This window comes from Maylandia zebra, linkage group LG23 (assembly GCF_041146795.1).
Source record: "Maylandia zebra isolate NMK-2024a linkage group LG23, Mzebra_GT3a, whole genome shotgun sequence".
NCBI classification, from domain to species: Eukaryota; Metazoa; Chordata; class Actinopteri; order Cichliformes; family Cichlidae; genus Maylandia; species Maylandia zebra.
Window position 1 is genome coordinate 34,456,474 of NC_135188.1, and position 19,343 is coordinate 34,475,816.

The 19,343-nt window shown below is 42.3% G+C and overlaps 1 protein-coding gene across 1 annotated transcript; it reads left to right on the forward strand.

The window, feature by feature from the left end:
- The first annotated feature begins 5,160 nt into the window (after positions 1-5,160).
- Positions 5,161-19,193, forward strand: cpo (carboxypeptidase O). The gene is made up of 9 exons (XM_004552535.4): positions 5,161-5,243; positions 6,585-6,624; positions 7,352-7,453; positions 7,534-7,638; positions 8,091-8,207; positions 8,531-8,624; positions 15,597-15,799; positions 18,345-18,429; positions 18,546-19,193. The coding sequence occupies exons 1-9, from the start codon at positions 5,176-5,178 to the stop codon at positions 18,809-18,811; spliced, it is 1,080 nt and encodes a 359-aa protein (XP_004552592.2). The 5' UTR covers positions 5,161-5,175; the 3' UTR covers positions 18,812-19,193.
- The last annotated feature ends 150 nt before the right edge of the window (positions 19,194-19,343 follow it).

The window sequence follows — 19,343 nt, forward strand, 5'->3', positions numbered from 1 at the left end:
GAGGGAGCGACGGCTCCACAGCTGCGCGGGTTTCACGCGGACCTGAGCCGTGCGGTTAATCGCAGGCTTAAAAATGGAAGAGATTAAAATGTTAGAAGTTTTCAGAAAACACACCAGCCTTGAAGAGCGTGTGGAGAAGGCCAGCCCACATCAGCAGCTATGCTCTGGTGGGTGGCTGTCCCCCCACCCCTTGCTGACACAAAACATTAACTCTTCAGCCTGTGTGCCAGACCATAGATTTAATTTAGGTGGATAGTTGTTAAAAGTAATCTACATTAAGCTTGTGGTTGCTCAAATTCAGTACAATGACATATGAGGTGAAGTGAGGCTTTGATGGCCTATAAGTGAAGTTCACTGAACTAAAGAATGTGGTTTGATGATTGTTGACATGCTCTCCAAATAGAAGTTTTTCTTCTTAGCAAGGAAATACAGGTGCAGCAGTAATCTCCTGAGAAATCTTCAGAGGCCCAGTGAGAAGCGTGAACCATTCCAGGCATAGCTGACAGCCAGGCAGTGGTTGAGGTCAAAGGTCAAGCTGGTTGGGGCCCATCATGAGATCAGACCTTGGAGCCACAGCAAGGACCATGAAACTGCCTGCAAAATAGAGGAGAGGATCGTCCACAAGATGGGAGGCCAGGAGAGAGGCTTCAGGAGGATCAGAGATCATCTTCAGCACAGCAGACATCACACAGAGAGCTGTGCTACTGAGCTTCCAGGAGATTTTAAATAAAATGAAAGATTCAATATTGACGCTGAGGAAGACAACTAAGGTGTACGACGTGCTCTGCCTTAAACCTTCAGCAGCGTTGGAACATGAAAACTCGTGGGATGAGGGGAGCGTGCCAAGCTCCATCGACAGCGCAGAAGGAGTTCGAGGATGACATCATGATTCTGTGAAAGCACAGGAACCAGAAGCTATGGTGGTGATGACAGCAGTTTCCTATGAACATCACCTAATGCTGTGCCACTATACTGTGCATACGATGACACTCTGAAGGCTGCTGGGATCATAACAGCAGTAAGACAACAGAACCCTGCACCCTTTCCACAGAGGTGTTTCTCTGCAGAGCGTGGACAATTAAGGAGTCATAAATATCCCCCTCACAGGACGAAGGCTTGAATGAGGTGATGGGGGTTGGTGGAGGCCATAAAACTAGAGTGCTGAGAAGTCTGCAGCTCTGGAAATAGCTGAGACCCATGTTGACAAACAACAAAACTAACTGGTATGTTTGAATGTTTATTCTACATACATTTGGACTCTGGTCCTATGGACAGTGATGGAAACAACTGGAAGAGACATGTATGACGCCCTGCAGAACTCAAACCACCCTGCAGAGAGACATGTGATGTGCACACCCGGAGGAAGCACCACCAAGCTGAGATGTGTTTGAAAATGTTACTTTCTTAGTTTCACTATTAAATTAACAATTTCTTTGGTTGCTCGTAAGATGCAGTTTGCCATGAGATGAGCTCAATGAGGAATGGGATAACTGCTGATACATTTGTTAAACTGTGTACTTTTGCAATAATTTAGGGTAATTTGACATATGCTGAGTATAAAAATGTTTGCATTGAAACTGTCAGACATGAGGTATTCATAACTGGGAACTTTTCTAGCATAAAGGTCAAAAACGGGGGAATGTTAGAGTTTGTATTGTTGATTGTCATTTATGCTTAGAAATATTTAACCATAGATGCTTAGAGGTGTATAATCAATTGTGTAGTGATAAGTTGTGTGATCTTTAACAGGCTACAGAGGCTTGGTGTGTATTCCACACTAGAATGCACACCTACATCCTGGGAGCACGGGAAGAGGTCGCATCTTGTCTTAATTGTTTTATGGTAGGATTAACGTAGCTACGTCTGTTCTAGTCTAAGTGCTTTTCTGTTTAGATGAACTGCTGGACTTCCTCACCGGGGGGGGTCTAGTCTACCCTCTTCCTGACCAAGGATGTTTGACCCTTTGATCAGCAACACACACACACACACACACAGGCAAGGTACTCTTTGTTTGTATGTAGACGTCGTATGTTAATGAACCTATGCATATTCATGTAACCTCAATAAAAGGACAGTGTTACGGGAGGACGGACGAGAGCTACTGGGGTCAAGCGAAGGAACGGCGTTTGTCTGGTTCTCTCCCGTGCACGAGTACCATGAAGAAGTTTGCCTACTTGCGTCTTGCTTGCAGTGTAATTATATTGTCTTAACGTTCCAGCGGATGGGTTCAAGCTACGAACCTATCAGAGATAGGCCCCCAAACCTTGGAGGGCCTGAGATGTCCCCAGAGAGGTGGCGTCTGATACCCAACCTGACATATAGACACAGACATACAGACACACAGACACAAACATCCATTCCCACCCTCATGCTCTCATATGCACTTACTCCACACTCAACCAACGTGGAGACAGACATGAAGAGACTCTGTACACACGATCACACTCCCCAAGCGTACTCTACGAACCGGCTCTAGGTACCCTTGCCCCTGGAGGGGGGAACTGCACCCAGACCCACGTGGTGTTACCCTTTTCCTTGCGGTGGGGAGAGGCAGACCGCCCGGACTCCGTAGCAGCAGGGAGGCCCCACACTACAGACCGCAGTCGAACGGCCGACTCCTCCTCCTAGACCCCCGCTCCAGCAGGCCGCAGAGAATGGGGGTGAGAGAAGACTCCAAACCTATTATTTTCTTTTCTATTTCTTTTCCATATGGGTCTGTTCAACCTTTCCAGTTTGAACCAGAGCAAACCGAGAGAGAGAATGAAAATAGTCAATCAGTACTTAGTTTAGATGAAGATGAAAACAATCCGTCACACGAGGACGCGAGAGTGAGGGAAAACTATTCAATTCAATTCAATTTTATTTATATAAATCACAACATAAGTCGCCTCAAGGCGCTTCATAGATACAGAGAAAAACCCAACAATCATATGACCCCCTATGAGCAAGCACTTTGGCAACAGTGGGAAGGAAAAACTCCCTTTTAACAGGAAGAAACCTCCGGCAGAACCAGGCTCAGGGAGGGGCGGTTGGGGTGAGAGAAGGAAGACAGGATAAAAGACATGCTGTGGAAGAGAGACAGAGGTTAATAACAGATATGATTCAATGCAGAGAGGTCTGTTAATACATAGTGAGCGAGAAAGGTGACTGGAAAGGAAAAACTCAATGCATCATGGGAATCCCCCGGCAGCCTATGTCTATTGCAGCATAACTAAGGGAGGATTCAGGGTCACCTGGTCCAGCCCTAACTATATGCTTTAGCTACTGGTGTCTATGCGGCTGCTTGCCAATGGCAACGGCGACTGAGAGCGTTTGTTGTAAAGAGCTCAATTTTATGGCAGCAGCTATCCATGGTATCACATAACTGCATGATAAAAACATTACTAGAATTCTAAGTTTTATTATACAGTGAAATTACGATATCGTTATTTTTACAGATTCTCTATGCAACATAGTGCACCAAAACTTTGAAGCCGTCATGCCAAACTAGGTATCCCCGCCAGAATTTGTTTCCCCTGCATCGGGAGCATACACTGGCCTTTCGAAATCATGGACTATCAGTATCCCACGTTCGTGATTTTTAGTTCTTAAACACTTCTTATAATGACTAACTACTCCAGAAATTTGGGAGATGTTAGCTCTTTATACAGTAAAGTTACAGTGGGATACAAATAATATCAGGCTGATCATGCCACAAATTTGTTCCCCTGTTCAAAGACTTAACGCTCCTGAAATTTGGGAGGTTTTGGCTCAGTACAGTGTTGTACAGTTACAGAAAGATATAAATAATGATCAGTCAAAATGTCATTGGTTTATTTAAATAATCCCGTCCGATGTTGTGCCAAAGTCCCAACGCAGGGGAAACAAATTCTGTCGGGGATTCAAAATTTGGCACGACACCTGTCGCCATTGACAAGCAGTAGCGGCATAGACACCAGTAGTTTTCCCTCACTCTCGCGTCATCGTGTGACGGATTGTTTTCATCTTCATCTAAACTAAGTACTGATTGACTATTTTCATCCTTTTTCTCAGATTGCTCTGGTTCAAACTGGAAATGTTGAACAGAAGCCATTTCCAGTGCGCTGCTAACTGTGAACTCGATGCGGTGGATTTCCAGCTCTTTTTACAGAACCGGCTCTTTCGGCTCGGCTCACTAAAAAGAGCCGGCTCTTTCGGCTCCGAACCGGCTCTTCAGGTTGTTTTGTTGCTTAATTAATTTATTATTAACAATAATATAAAATTATGCACAAAAGGAATTACTAATGTAAAAAAAAAGTGGTTTTATTTATTTCTGAAGACCTTTGCTCTGTTTTTTTATCAGTTTGTAGCGCCATTACAGTTTCCAGATTGTTATCATCAGTATAGTAAACCTTAACTCTCAAACTTCTTGATTACACAATGACATTCAAGCAGCTCTCTGCCAGACTGACACATTATAACCTGTTCTTAAAGAGACAGACTCAAGGTAAATATATAAAACACCAGATACTAGTTTTACTTGTTTTCTGAATTATAACAGACGAGACACCTGCCAGGTGTGTGTAACACTGTGATCCCACTTTATACCTGAAAGAATGCTGACCTGATTCTTCATTCGGCCTCTACAAAGGGACTCGAGGGCAATCTAGCTGATAACTCACTCTGTTTCTTTTTCTGTAGGATTAAAAAGACTCTGCAGGAAGATAAACTTTGGAAGACAGACAGTTGACATCTAGTTATATACATGTATATGTCCTAGATATTTCTTTCTACATCTCATTATTACTTCTGCAGGGGGGTGAATTTCATTCAGTTCCATCGTGTTATATTTTTTCCATATAACTTCCACAAATGTGTCAGTTCTTGCAGAAAATATGCAGACAAAACATGACACTGGCCAAGATAATAAGGCTGATAGCAGCAGTCAAGAATGAAAAGTAAGAAGTTTGCATTTACAAAAGAGAGCGACTTTACATGTCAGCACAATCACCGAATTTTATGGCCATGATCATGGGCAGTTAATGATATAAATAGATGACGGATACATTACTTTCCATTGTAAAGTAATTCACTTAGTCATTTCAGATCAAATATTAACAAGTAGTAGAATGCAACACATGTATCTCTTTACTGGGCTTCCCTGGGATCAGTAAAGCAGACCAGTACAGACAAGGACTTTACTTTCACAAAGAGACAATGCTTGACTGTGTGGGAATGAGTTTTGTGTTGCTGCTCTCAGCAGTGGGAGCAGCAACAGTGGAGAGGTGAGTTTTGTTCATTAAATAGATCTGATCAGGGGTTGTTGTTTTTTTAAATAGATAATTACCTTCAAAATATTCTTAGCATACAAATCCTTGTGATGTTGGTATAAGTTGGACAAAGCTTTCACTTTTGTTACTTCCTTCATTTCTGCTACTCTTCACTATTTGCTGACTTTCATTGTTTAAAGTGGTACACTGAAGATTAACGGCTGGGAAGCGTTCAAGACGTTAAGATGGTGTTGAGAATTTTAAAGTATTTTTAAAGAGTAAAAATGATCTACACATCGACACATCTGCACATCATCAGCTACAACCTGTTTAACTAAAAATAGCTTAAAGACAAATAAATATTAAAACTGAGATCATTTTGTATATTTATGTGTACACAAACAAGGAAGTTGTCTTGATGTAATTTTTTTATTATTATAAATACACATATATTCTAACTATATACAAAAGGGTTTTGAATTGGGGACAGGGGTCAATATGGGCTATGGGCTGAATATGGGCTATTGTAAGACAGTTGAGCAGAGAGCAGGGCGTGGAGGGTTGTAAAGTATCCAATGGCCTAGTGAAAGAAACTTTATTGTGCTTTTAAATATATAATAATTTTTCATTTGGTGGTAGCAAGATTTTTTTTTTAGTTTAAACATGCTCATCTTCATCCTTCTTCTCTGTAATAATATGGAGGAGGCTGGCTGCTGTAGTCTATAGAGCAGGGGTCCCGGGAGCAACTTGCAGCCCACGTCACCCCTACTTGCGGCCCGTATATTGACATGAAGAAATATAATTCAGTTTGGCCCTTGAAGTTACTTTTTTTGTTAGGGAGGATTTGTTTGTTGTTGAGTGCAATGTTAAAATAAGTTTTTTCTTTTTTGTACTACTTGAACACTTAAGTCGCCCTCACATGAGACGTCAGCGCCGGCAGTGGCCCACAGCTCATTTAAGTTTGAGACCCAGGCTCTAGAGCAAAGCATTTTCCTATTATAGCACTTCAGCTGCTCAGTAGTTCATGGCACCTTTTCTCTAATTTTTTATTTCATAATGTGTCAAACATGGTTGAACAGATTCCTTTACTAAACACCTATGTTGCTGTAATTTGTGCAGAATGTGGTTTTGTGAAAAATTTGACAATGGACCCTTGTACCATCACCGATGCTGGCTTTTTAGCTTGTACTGACCAACAGCTGGATAGACTGCCTTTGAAGCAGTTAAAAATTGATTATTGCAGGCTTGTAATTTTAAAAACTATTAACTACAACCCAGATAAAAGAGCATACTATTATTGAGGTATGATTAACGTCAACTGCTTCTCAAGATTTTCGTGTATTTTTTGTGCAACAGAGCCCAGTATGACTACTATAAATACCACCCCATGTCAGAGGTGAGACACACATAACTCAGATGCCACATCTCTCTCACACACATGCACACACACACACATTTTCTAAAATATGCTGTTTATACAGCACTGTACAAAAGTCTTGAGCTAGCCCTCATTTTGTTAATGTTTTCCAAGAAAAACAGGAAACAGATGCAATAATTTACTGGAATATGCAACATTTATGGAAATGTGATAATTTTGCACCTCGCCCCTGACTCCTCCGTACAGATTGATCCCGATTTGAACCAAATCAACCTCATCACTCCATAAGACCAATTTTGGTTCAATTCAGTTTTATTTCTATAGCACCAAATCACAACAGTTGGCCAAAGGCACTTTCTTTGCTAAGTTGTCTATTATAGCGATGCAACACCGGTTTATCCCTTTAGATATGTGACTTTTTTAACTTCATATTTCCATAAGTTCATGGTGATTTAACAGTTGTTTAATGCACACACACACAAAAAAAAACAATACTCTTCTTGAAATGGCCAGATACAAGAACTGGACTGAAAATGGGTGAAAAATAAGCAAGTTACCGAAGAAAAACTTTGAAGGATATCCAGAAAATCTGCAGAACTATTGCTAAAGACCCTAAGTCTGGAAGCAAATTATCAAGAAATGAGGGGTTTGATACATGTTTGTGCGTGTGTGGATATTAGAGAAAGACAGCTAACCAGTCAAACGTTTGTAAGACTGCAGTATATGTTGGTACTCCATTTTACAGATCACTAGCTGGATGGAACAGATGGTAAAGGATCACCCTGATGTTGTAACCGTGGTGAAATATGGAAAGACCTATGAAAGCAGGGATATTAGCTTGCTCAAGGTAAACAAAGTTTCAGATCACAAGCTGTCATATGCCAAACGGATACTGATGCACACGGATGTTTGATATTTGTTCTCCAGATTGGCCTGAATACTGGAAAGGAAAAGAAAGCTATCTGGATGGACTGTGGAATACATGCCAGAGAATGGATCGCTCCAGCCTTCTGCCAGTACTTTGTTAGAGAGGTAAGAGAGCTGCTGTCAATATACCTCCACCAGGACTCGTGGGACCCTTCTAGGGGTAAAGTTAATGCTAGGGGATTTTGTTAGCCACTTTTATTCTAGAAACAAGAACATTTCATTTTAAATAACGTATTTGGTATTGTAGTATTTCTTTTTAACTATTTTAAGTTTGAATTTTCCAGAACACGCATAAATTCTATTAAAAAGGGTGGAGATTAACCTAACCCTACCCCTAGTTTGATTGCCAGTGACCTGACCTGAGTGTGATTGATGTTAAAAGGCAATAAATATATAAATAAAATTAAGATTTACAGCAAATCTTCTAATTTGTTGTCCTGATTGTTTTCTGTTGTGAGGAGAAAACATCCTGTCTGACAAAATGAATATAATTTAATAACTAAATGTCCTCCAGTGTGTCAGCCTGCCCCTGATGTGTGTTCGTCTGTTCCAAACAGATTCTGCAGACATACAAAACAGATGCCAAAATGGAAGAGATGATGAAGAACGTGGACTTCTACGTCACTCCAGTGCTCAATATAGACGGCTACATCTACACGTGGGAAAATAAGACGGTCAGTCCTCGTATTTGATAGATATTTATCCAATTACATTTCTAGGGTTATGCACTCAGGATCTCAAACCACAGATGAACAGGATATAATAGGATGATTATCTGAGTAACTGAAGATGTAACTGATTAAATGAGCCATAATTCAATCTTTGAAGAAATGTATTTCTTGTGCTCAAAAACCTTCAAGTACAAAATAATTGAATGTTTTACAGTAAGACACATGGAATAATAATGAACAGCATCAATTGCAGGAAGCATTTAATATCTACAAAAATGTTGTGCTGCCGTTTGTTTATGACTGACTGAACATTTTGCTCCACTCAGACTCGACTGTGGAGGAAGAACAGGTCACCAGGTCCTGAGGACTGCAGCTGCTATGGCACCGATCTCAACCGCAACTTTGATGCCAACTGGGGAAGTGAGTGATGTAGCTGTTCTTCAGTGAAAGCTGATCGTTGCAGTCTTTCCTTTTTATTTATTTTTTTATTGCTGTTTTTGAAATTATGGCCAAGCATGAAACTCTCCTCAGGTCTTTGGAGAACTTTTGGCATCTTTTACCTTATTTCTGTGACTCACTGGTTTTATTAATGAAACTCTTTTCCACCAATCTGTGCTTAAACCATATGCATCACAGTTTTATGTACAATTCTAAGATTCATCAGTGTCTTCTCAAAAGAACTGGTTCCTAGCTAAACTCAGACACTACATAAACATCAAAAATGAAAGACAGACTGCCTGAGATAACTTAAATACACATCGTAGTCTAAGGAGCTTAGAAAGAAAAGCGTCTGGACTTCTTTAAGCTGCTTGAAGACATTTCACCTCTCATCCGAGAAGCTTCTTCAGTTCTAAGAGCAACTGGTGGAGAGTCCCAGATTTAAGCCCTATGGGAGTGTCCCCAAGGGTGTGAAAACGGGTGTAGGTCACAATCAGCCAAGGTTTCAGGTGTCCTATCATGTGATTTCCTGAGGTGAAAAGGCCCAGGGTGTCAGTGGGCGTTAAACCATCTGGGAAGGGATCACAAAACTGGATTATAGATGGCAGACAGTTGGTGTCATAAACCACCTCCTCTGTTCAAAGATGGTCGTTCACAGTGCATATAAATGGCTTCTTTTACTCCTCTTTCAAACCGTCTGTCTTCTCTGTCCAAAATCTGAACATCGGCTTCCTCGAAAGGTCCTCTTGTTTGAGGACGCCAATGTTAATGCCCACTCACATCCTGGGCCTTTTGACCTCAGGAATTTATGATAAGGTGGGGCTAGGTTTCACAGCGGTTCCACCCAAAACCTTGGCTGATTTTGACCTACACCCGTCTTCACACCTTGGCTCGTGTGATTAGGTAGAGGATCAATAGAGGATCCATGTCCCTCTTGGAGGGCTTAAAATCTTGGACACTCCACCAGTTGCTCTTAGAACTGAAGAAGCTTCTCGGATGAGAGGTGAAACGTCTTCAACAGCTTCAACTTAAAGGTGGCTGTAGCTCAGGTGGCAGAGCAGGTCAGCCACTAATCAGAAGGTCGGTGGTTCGATCCCAGGCTGCCTCCTGGCTGCATGCCAAATATCCTTGGGCAAGATACTAACCCCATGTCTGCCTACTGGTGGTGGTCAGAGTGGTGGCGCCAGTGTCCGGCAGCCTCGCCTCTGTCAGTGCGCCCCAGGGCGGCTGTGGCTACAATGTAGCTGCCATCACCAGTGTGTGAATGGGTGGATGACTGAATGTACTGTGAAGCGCTTTAGGGTCCTTAGGGACTAGAAAAGCGCTATACAAATGCAGGCCATTTACCAAAGAAGTCCAGATGCTTTTCTTTCCAAGCTCTTTAGACTACGATGACCTGGATGACTGAGAACCTTCACAGACTTAAACACACATCTTTAAGTGTGCATTACTCTTATTCCCTATATACATGACAATAAAGTGCACACATTTCATTAATCAGACAACACTGTCACAACACAGGAGTCATGGTAAAGTTCTAAGTTATTACATGTCAGATGAACAAAGCTGACTCAGTGACTGCCAGGTTCCCAGGTCCTGTGGCTGCCAAAGAAGCCCAAATCATCACCTCCCATTTTGTAATGAATTGGCTGGGATGTCCTGGGAAGATAGGCAACGGTCTTGAATGTTTTAACTTGTGAATAATCTCTCTCAGTGTGGAATGATGAGCTTCAAACTCTCTGGAAATGCTATTATAAGCTCTCCCAAATTAATGGACAGCAACTATTACTTCTCTAAGAAGACTGCTGATGTCTTTTGTTCTTGGCATTGTGGTAACACACACCTGAATTCTCCAAACCAGCAAACTGGCAACTTTTATAGAGGGGCTCAGACTTGCTGATGACCAATTAATGTAGTGAATCTGATTAGCAGGGCCTGGCTGCTACTTACTCTCTTAATTCTTATGTTACCAGGCAGGGTGTTCTAAATTTTTCAAACACTGCATCTGCATTTTGGCTTACGTTTTGTAAAATAAATAATGAAACAATGTAAAATGTCATGCATCATTGTTCATCTAAGGGAGTATCTACCTAGTTTGAAGACCTGCTAAGTACCAGATTATATGTATTTTATTATACTTTGATATGCAAAAGTTAGAAAACCTTAAAAAAAGACTACTTCTGTCAAGCGAGGGTGTGTCGCAGGCAGCGAGAGGACCCAAAATGTAGGACTTGGCAGTCAGGCTTAATTGAACTCAAACAGCTTTAATGCTGCAGCTCGCAAACAAAATACAAAACAACAAGACACACGACTTAAACTGACAACAGGAATGATGACATGGCAAAGATCAAAGGGAAACTGAGGACTTAAATAGACATGAGGTTTATCAGGGAAAGAGACAAAGCTGGGGAAAACAAGGCACAGGTGAACAGAATCAATTAAAGAGCAAGGGGGAACACAAAACCTGAAGGATAAGAGACTATCAAAATAAAACAGGAAACTAACACTAAGATTAAAACACAGGAATTTAGCAGGCCAAAGTAAAACACGAAGACAAAACTGACTAAACACAGACATATCAGAAACACAAGCTAGGCCTGGGGAACATAGGAGGGCTCAATACAAAATCAGAATGAAAACCTAAGGTAATGAAAACCTAAGCCTAAGGTAATATTTGAACTGAACACTACAACAAAGTCAAATGGGAAAAATCAAACAGAAAACGGAGTCCCAAACAGAAAACGCTGGGTATCAAATCAAATCAAATCACTTTTATTGTCACATCACATGTGCAGGTACATTGGTACAGCACATGTGAGTGAAATTCTTGTGTGCGAGCTTCACAAGCAACAGAGTTGTGCAAAATACAAGAATGTAAACAAGCAAAATACAAGAATGGCTACATCTGAAACGAATAAATATATGTACAATATATAATAGTATATGCATTCCTGGATGTGTATACTAAATATTTTTCTGTGTGTGTGTGTGTGTGTGTGTGTGTACGTACACATATTTTACAAGTTAAATAGAGTAAACAATAAATAAAATATATAAAAATATACAGAGTTGAGACATGTGCAAAACAGTGGCATTACTGTACAGTATGGAGTGCATAATGTTAAAGTTCCAGTAGTGAAGCTGAGGTGTCTATGACGTGTTCAGCAGTCTGATGGCCTGGTGGAAGAAGCTGTCTGTCAGTCTGCTGGTACGGGACCGGATGCTGCAGAACCTCCTTCCTGATGGAAGTAGTCTGAACAGTTTATGGCTGGGGTGACTGGAGTCCTTGATGATCCTCCCCGCTTTCCTCAGGCACCGCTTCCTGTAGATGTCTTGGAGGGAGGGAAGCTCACCTCCAATTATCCGTTCAGAGCACCGCACTACTCGCTGGAGAGCTTTGCAGTTGTAGGCGGTGCTGTTGCCATACCAGGTGGTGATGCATCCAGTGAGGATGCTCTCAATGGCACAGTGATAGAAGGTCCTGAGGATGCGGGGGCTCATGCCGAATCTTTTCAGTCTCCTGAGAAAGAAGAGGCGCTGCTGCGCCTTCTTCACTGTTTTGTTTGTGTGTACTGACCACGTAAGATCCTCAGCCAGATGTACACCAAGGAACCGGAAGCTGCTCACTCTCTCCACAGCAGCGCCGTTGATGGTGATGGGGGTGTGTACTTCTCTGCACCTCCGGAAGTCCACTATCAACTCCTTTGTCTTTGCGACGTTGAGGGTGAGATGGTTGTCTTGACACCAGTGGGTCAGGGCGCTGACCTCCTCCCTGTAGGCCGTCTCATCACCGTTGGTGATAAGACTGTAGTGTCGTCCGCAAACTTCACAATGATGTTGGAGTTGTTAGTGGCTGTGCAGGTGTAGAGTGAGTACAGGAGAGGGCTCAGTACACACCCCTGTGGAGCACCAGTGTTCAGTGTGATGGGGGATGATGCTGCCCAGTCTGACCACTTGGCGTCTGTCAGACAGGAAGCTAAGGATCCAGCTGCAGAGGGAGCTGCTCAGTCCTAGATCCTGCAGTTTCCTGTCCAGCTTCGAGGGAACGATGGTATTGAATGCTGAGCTGTAATCTACAAACAGCATCCTCACATACGTGTCTCTCTTCTCCAGGTGTGACAGGGCAGTATGTAGTGTCAGGGCTATGGCATCATCAGTGGACCTGTTGTGGCGGTATGCGAACTGTAGAGGGTCCAGTGAGTCGGGTAGTGCAGAGCGGATGAAGTCCCTGACCAGCTTCTCGAAGCATTTGCTCACGATGGGGGTCAGGGCTACAGGTCGCCAGTCGTTCAATGAGGAGATGGTGGAGGATTTGGGTACAGGGACGATGGTGGCCATTTTGAAGCAGGCTGGGACTACAGACAGAGAGAGGGAAAGGTTGAAGATGTGTGTGAACACTCCAGCCAGCTGACTTGAGGACGCGGCCGGGAATCCCGTCCGGACCAGTAGCTTTGCGTGCGTTCACCTTCCTGAAGCACTTCCGCACATCCTCCTCAGACACAGTGTGCGCACTGACGTCATCCGCGGTGCGCACACTGTCCGGTCTCATGGTGTTCGCTGTGTCGAATCTAGCGTAGAATACATTTAGATCCTCACACAGAGAGGCCGTGGTCTGCGGTGTGCTGGTTTTCCCTCTAAAGTCTGCGATCGTGTTTAGTCCCTGCCACATACTCCGAGGGTTGTCAAACTGTTGCTCCACCCTGTCCCTGTACTCACGTTTGGCTGCTTTGATCGTCTTCCGGAGTTGGTAATGTGCGTGTTTGTAGTCCGATGTGTTCGCGGAGGCAAAGGCGGTGCTCCGTGCCGCGCGAACATCTCCGTTAATCCAGGGTTTTTGATTTGGGAAGGATTTAACTGTTCTGGATGGGACGACATCTTCCACGCATTTCCTGATAAATCCGCAGACTGAGTCTGTGTATTCATCAATGTCCCTAGCAGCCACGTGAAACATTTCCCAGTCCGCGTGATCAAAACAGTCCCGCAGCGCAGACTCCGATTGGTCCGTCCAACAGTGCACCGCCCTCCGGGTTGGAGCTTCCTGTTTCAGCTTCTGCCTGTAGGCGGGCAGGAGCAGGATGGAGCGGTGATCTGATTGGCCGAATGGGGCGCGGGGGAGGGCTTTGTACGCATCCCGGAAAGAGGTGTAGCAGTGGTCAAGTAGCCAGTCTCCACGAGTGTTGAAGTGGATGTGTTGGTGGAGTTTGGGTGAGACTTTCTTCAGGTTTCCCTTATTAAAGTCCCCGGTCGTGATAAACGCTGCCTCTGGGTGTGCGGTTTCCTCGCTGCTGATCGCGCTATACAGTTCCCTGAGTGCTCGGTCAGTGTCGGCTTGTGGGGGAATGTAAACAGCCGTAATAATCACTGCTGTAAATTCCCTCGGTAGCCAGAATGGCCGGCACTTAACCATCAGGTACTCCAGGTCCGGTGAGCAGAAGGATTTGACCGGGTGCACGTTCGCATAATCACACCAGCTGTTGTTGATCATGAAACACACACCACCGCCTCTGCTTTTCCCAGTAAGATCCTGTGACCTGTCTGCGCGATGCACGTAGTTGTATTGCGGAGTCCGGTACCTTGTCCGATAGCCAGGTTTCTGTGAGGCAGATCACGCAGCAGTCCCGCATCTCTCGCTGGAATGAGATCCGTGCCCGAAGCTCGCACAGCTTGTTCTCCAGAGACTGCACATTAGCCAGTAATAAACTGGGTAACGGTGGTCTGTTAGTGCGCCGTCTCAGTCGAACCAGAACGCCAGATCTTCTCCCTCTGCGTCGGCGTTTGCGGCCTCCAGGGCCAGAGAACAAAGGCGTCTGAGGTGAGATGAATGGGGGGTCTGCAAACGGAGCGTCCGTGTTGCAAAACTTGAACTCCGGAAAGTTATAAGAAAGACCGTATTTTATGTCCAGTAAGGTTTGTCGGTCGTACACAAGGAGACATGTGCTACTCGCGAAAAAATGAAGGAAAAGTAAAATTAAACACAGAAAAAAGCTGTTGCTTGGGGGAGCTCGCGACGAGGCTGCCATACTCGGTGCCATCTTGTTGAAGAGGGTACAAAACCCAGGATCATGACAACTTCCTTTTTACAGTGACTGTATCTACATACATGCTAGTATTGAAGTTCAGTGTTGCTTAGTGGAGAAAGACATGCTAAAAGTAAAGATGAAAGCAAAGAAAACACTAAACTTTGCTTCCTCCAATTTGCCAAAATCAAGATGCTAATGCTAATGTAGCTTTAGCTTATCACGCTATACAAAAACCATTAAACCTCATCCGTGAATAGGAAACAATGTTAACAGACTCATATTTTGTTTGATGTTTGAACCAAGTAGCCAAAAAACGTTTATAAGTTATAGATATATGCTCCAAAGGTCAAAGTGTATATCATGACATCACCTAGAGACTTTGGACTCCATTTTGAAGCCTCAGCATTTGGTCACTTCCATTTTGTTTTTTTTAGAGTCACAAGTATTTGAAGATGAGGGTAGAGTACAAAGTTATCTGCTAAAGCTATTGGCTTTGTTAGCAAGCTCCATTAAGTATAGACACACATATCTGTCAATTATTACTAAGCAACAAAACTGATAAAATACCAGAACTTTAATCACCGCTCATCCACGTACCAGGCTACATTACCTGTTAGATAATTCCATTGCAAATATCGCAACAGCAACAAACAGCAAAAACAATAGCGATATGCAGTTCAGTGACTTGAATTAGCAATGGTGAGACACTGTTTAACTACTTGTCTATAAAAAAAAACAAAAAAACAATTAAAACAGGAGTCTATGAGGTTTGACTCACTTTGGGAAGCAGCCTAAAGAGGAACTGTAATTTGTATCCTAATTCTTCAGTCCAGGGGTTACTACTACTTCAAAAGGTAAACTTGTGTTAATAGAATGTGAAAATAATCATGTTAATATTATATGCAATTCATATTCTCCTTCTTTGCCTGCACAGCCGTTGGGGTATCATTTGACTGTTGCTCAAACACCTACCCTGGAACCAAACCAGCATCTGAGCCTGAGGCCAAGGCTGTAACTGACTTTGTAGGAAGCCAAAAGGACATCTTCCTGTGTTTCCTCACCATCCACTCCTACGGCCAGCTGATCCTGGTTCCCTATGGACACCCCAACTACACTGCCCCCAATTATAATGAGCTGGTATTTATATCAACAAATATAGTGATGCATTTTTTTACACTTTTCTGAGACACTCTTTATAGCTTGACAATGGTTATATCTGTGTGCATTTACATTAATAAAGAGGATAGCAAGTAAGGAAATGGGTAAATGCACTAGGACATTAAATTCATCCTCATGTGCCAAGAAAGAACAGTGCAGATGAGGTATTGGGTCAAAAATCTGGAGCCAAAATACCAAACTTTGGTTGGTCGTTTAGGGATTCAATTCTTCTAATCTTGTTAGGAATCCAAAACACTCAAAATAAATCACTGATAAAGACTCTCATCTTTCCCAAAGTAGTTCCCAGATTGACAACAAGATGCATGAGATCTTTTAAGTCCTGTAAGTTCCAAAGTGGGGCCTTCAAGAATTGGACTTGTTTGTCAAGCTCATCCCACAGATGCTTGATTGGATTGAGATCTTGGGAATTTGGAGGCAGAGCCCAAACCTCAAACTCATTGTTGTGTTCCTCAAGTAATTCCTGAACCAGTTTTCCATTGTTCTTCCTGAAAGAGGCCAGAGCCACCACGGAATACTGTAACCATAAAATGAAAGGGTGTACACGGCCTGCAACAATACTTAGGTAGGTAGGTAGATAGTACTGTCAGTCCTTCCATCCATGTGGTAGAACCCAAGGTTTCCCAGCAGGAAATTGCATCACACTGCCTCTGTCTGCCTCTGCATCCTGGTGCAACATGACTGGTCTACAGTTATGTCGCCCCATACAAAAGAAACTGTGATGAACCGGGTATTCTGACACCTTTCTATCAGAATCAGCGTTACATTTGTCTAACAATTTGAGCTACAGTAGCTTGTCTGTGGGAGCAGACCAAACAGGCCAGCCTGAAGCCACATGCTTCAGTGAGACTTGGCCACCGATGACCCTGTTGCTGTTTCACCAATGTTTTCTTCTTGGACAACTTTTGATAGATACTGACCACCGCAGACCAGGAACACCTCACAAGAGCTGTAGTTTTAAGATTACCCAGTTGTGTGGCCTGTTACTCAATTACTCACTTAAGCTTGCCCACTTTTCTGCTTCTAACACTTCAATTCTGAGAACAAATTGTTTACTTGATCCCTAATACATTGTACCCACAAACAGGTGCCATGATGAAGAGATAATCACTGCTATTCACTTCACCCATCAGTGAATCGCAGATATATAGAACAGCTACAAGGGTTTAAGTTTTTGCTGTTAAATAAAAGACATATATATAGCATTCTGACAAGTTTCATTTCATATCAGTCTTGTATAATGGCAGCCTAGTGGGGCAGACATTAGTGTTGTCACACTCATCCCGGTGCCTGGTGACTGGTTCCAGCTTCCTCCCACCCTCCAAAGACATGTAGGTCAAGCTGACTTTAGATATGGGTTAGATAAAGCTTTTAGCGGTCAGTAATATTGTGAATGAGCTAATATAAACACTAATCTGTTTCCAACAGTATGATGTATAATATATATTTTTTAACTGTATCAAAATAAATTAATGCATTGTCATGTAACCAATTTTCTACTTTAAAAAAAAAAAAGAAAAAAGATAGAGTTCATTGTTTTACCTTTACTTTGTGGTACAAAATTGTCAACAGAGCTTTAGGAAAGATCTCTGTAAAATACAAATAAGTACAGCAGTGAAATTCTGCATTACCTCTTAAAAGGTACAAAACTTACTTTGGTTTTGGAGAGTGTATTTTCTGAGATTACATATAATTTTTAAACTCCTGATGCAGATCGTTTGTTGTGATTAAGATGAATCTAGTAGGACCATTTTGATGTGGAACATTTGCAGGTGAAAAATAATCAATCACAATATAAACCATGTGACACCATGTCCCATGCACACTTGTTATTTCAGCCATCCCATACCAGATAATGTAAAGACATTTTTATATGTCTGGCTTTGCTAGATTTTATTTAGCTAGCTGATATTAAAATTACACGACTGAGTCTTAGTTACCAAAAGAAAATATAAAGAAAAATAATGCTCTCTAACTTGCGTTGATGATTCAGTACTTTTAATTGCTTTTAACTGAGTAGAGGCTGGAAAGCAGCCATTATAGATGCATGAAAACTCAAAGTCCACAAAGAACAGTAAATTTTAAGAGGAGTAACAACACAGCTGAACTGATCACAGCCTGTCCAATAAATCTACTGGCGCTTACAGTACAAATTAATTTGGAAGTTTTATTAACACTAGTCTGATTTCAGTATATCTATACTTGGGTATCTTCACTTTCCAAACCCAGCATTAACTTCTGTACAAAAAGGATTAAGATGAACCATAAATCATGCAAAGCTACTCCAGCAGAATCAAAGGATAAACATATAGAATAGGATAAGGGAACAGTAGGTCACAAATACTCATGGAGCACCATAACTTTTAAAACAGTATTGATTGCCTTATACAGTTAGTGGCATCTCATATCTTTCCTCTGAACTTTTATTAATGAAAACATACACCTCCAGATTCTGTGGACTCATGTTTAAGTGACTGTATGCAAAAATTCCTTTCTAATTCCTCAGATGATGGTCGGAAAGGGTGCAGCAGAAGCAATTTGGAAGGTTCACGGGATGAACTACACTGTAGGAGCCTCGCCTGATGTACTATGTGAGTTTACAAATCAGCTGCTAATTATAATAAAATAAACTGCCCATATCTTTAAATATTATGTTTGAAGGATTTTTAGGTGGTTCAGAAATGTAACTGCTAAACTCTTTCTCCAGACGCCAACTCTGGTTCATCCAGAGACTGGGCTCGAATGCAGGGGATCCCCTTAACCTTCACCTTTGAGCTCAGAGATAACGGGACATACAGCTTCGAGCTTCCTGAAGACCAGATCCAGCCTACCTGTGAGGAGGCCTACAGCGGGGCTCTGCACATCATCACCTATGCCCACGACAAGACCTTTAGCAGTGCTGTAGCCAACGCTGCTGTGACCCTTTGGTCCATACTGTTAGCAGCGGGTGTCACTGGAGCCACCCTCATGTGAGGTGGAGAGCTGTTTGATTTCAGCCATCCTGCTGTATAAGGCACTCATATTTATTTCTTCACCTCAAAGTCAGATTTAGAAACAGGATAAGCTTTAAAGGTTCAGTATTTGCTGGAAAGAAAAAGAACAGTTAATGTAGAATTCTTGTACTCAAATTTTCTTTTATAATAAATAGAATAGTACTTACAGAGCATCTCCTCAGCAAATGTCCTTTTTCACAAGGTTTAAAGAAAGTGATTCTCCCCAATAATATTAGGACATAAACATTGTGTAAAATGCACTTTTTTCTTGCATTGTTTGTTTGTCAAGGCTAACAAACTGAGAAACTTGAATGCCTTAAATAAAAATACTGGCAGTGGCGAATGCAACCCCTCAGCCTCCAGTAGCTGCACCTCTGGTATGAATTTCAAAATCCTGCCTTGCCTTTTTCTCAAGTTATTGCATTCACGAGATTTTCACAAAACTTCACTCTGACCTTGAGGTCAGGGTCACTGAGATTTATTGCATTATTTCAGAAAATACAGTATGCAAT

What these genes read in the sequence shown, in the direction of transcription:
- cpo (XM_004552535.4), top strand. Translation starts at nt 5,176, where the DNA reads ATGCTTGACTGTGTGGGAATGAGTTTTGTGTTGCTGCTCTCAGCAGTG. An exon ending in GGGATATTAGCTTGCTCAAG is followed by an intron (nt 7,454 to 7,533) that starts GTAAACAAAGTT and finishes TTTGTTCTCCAG; the next exon opens with ATTGGCCTGAATACTGGAAA. An exon ending in CCCCCAATTATAATGAGCTG is followed by an intron (nt 15,800 to 18,344) that starts GTATTTATATCA and finishes CTAATTCCTCAG; the next exon opens with ATGATGGTCGGAAAGGGTGC.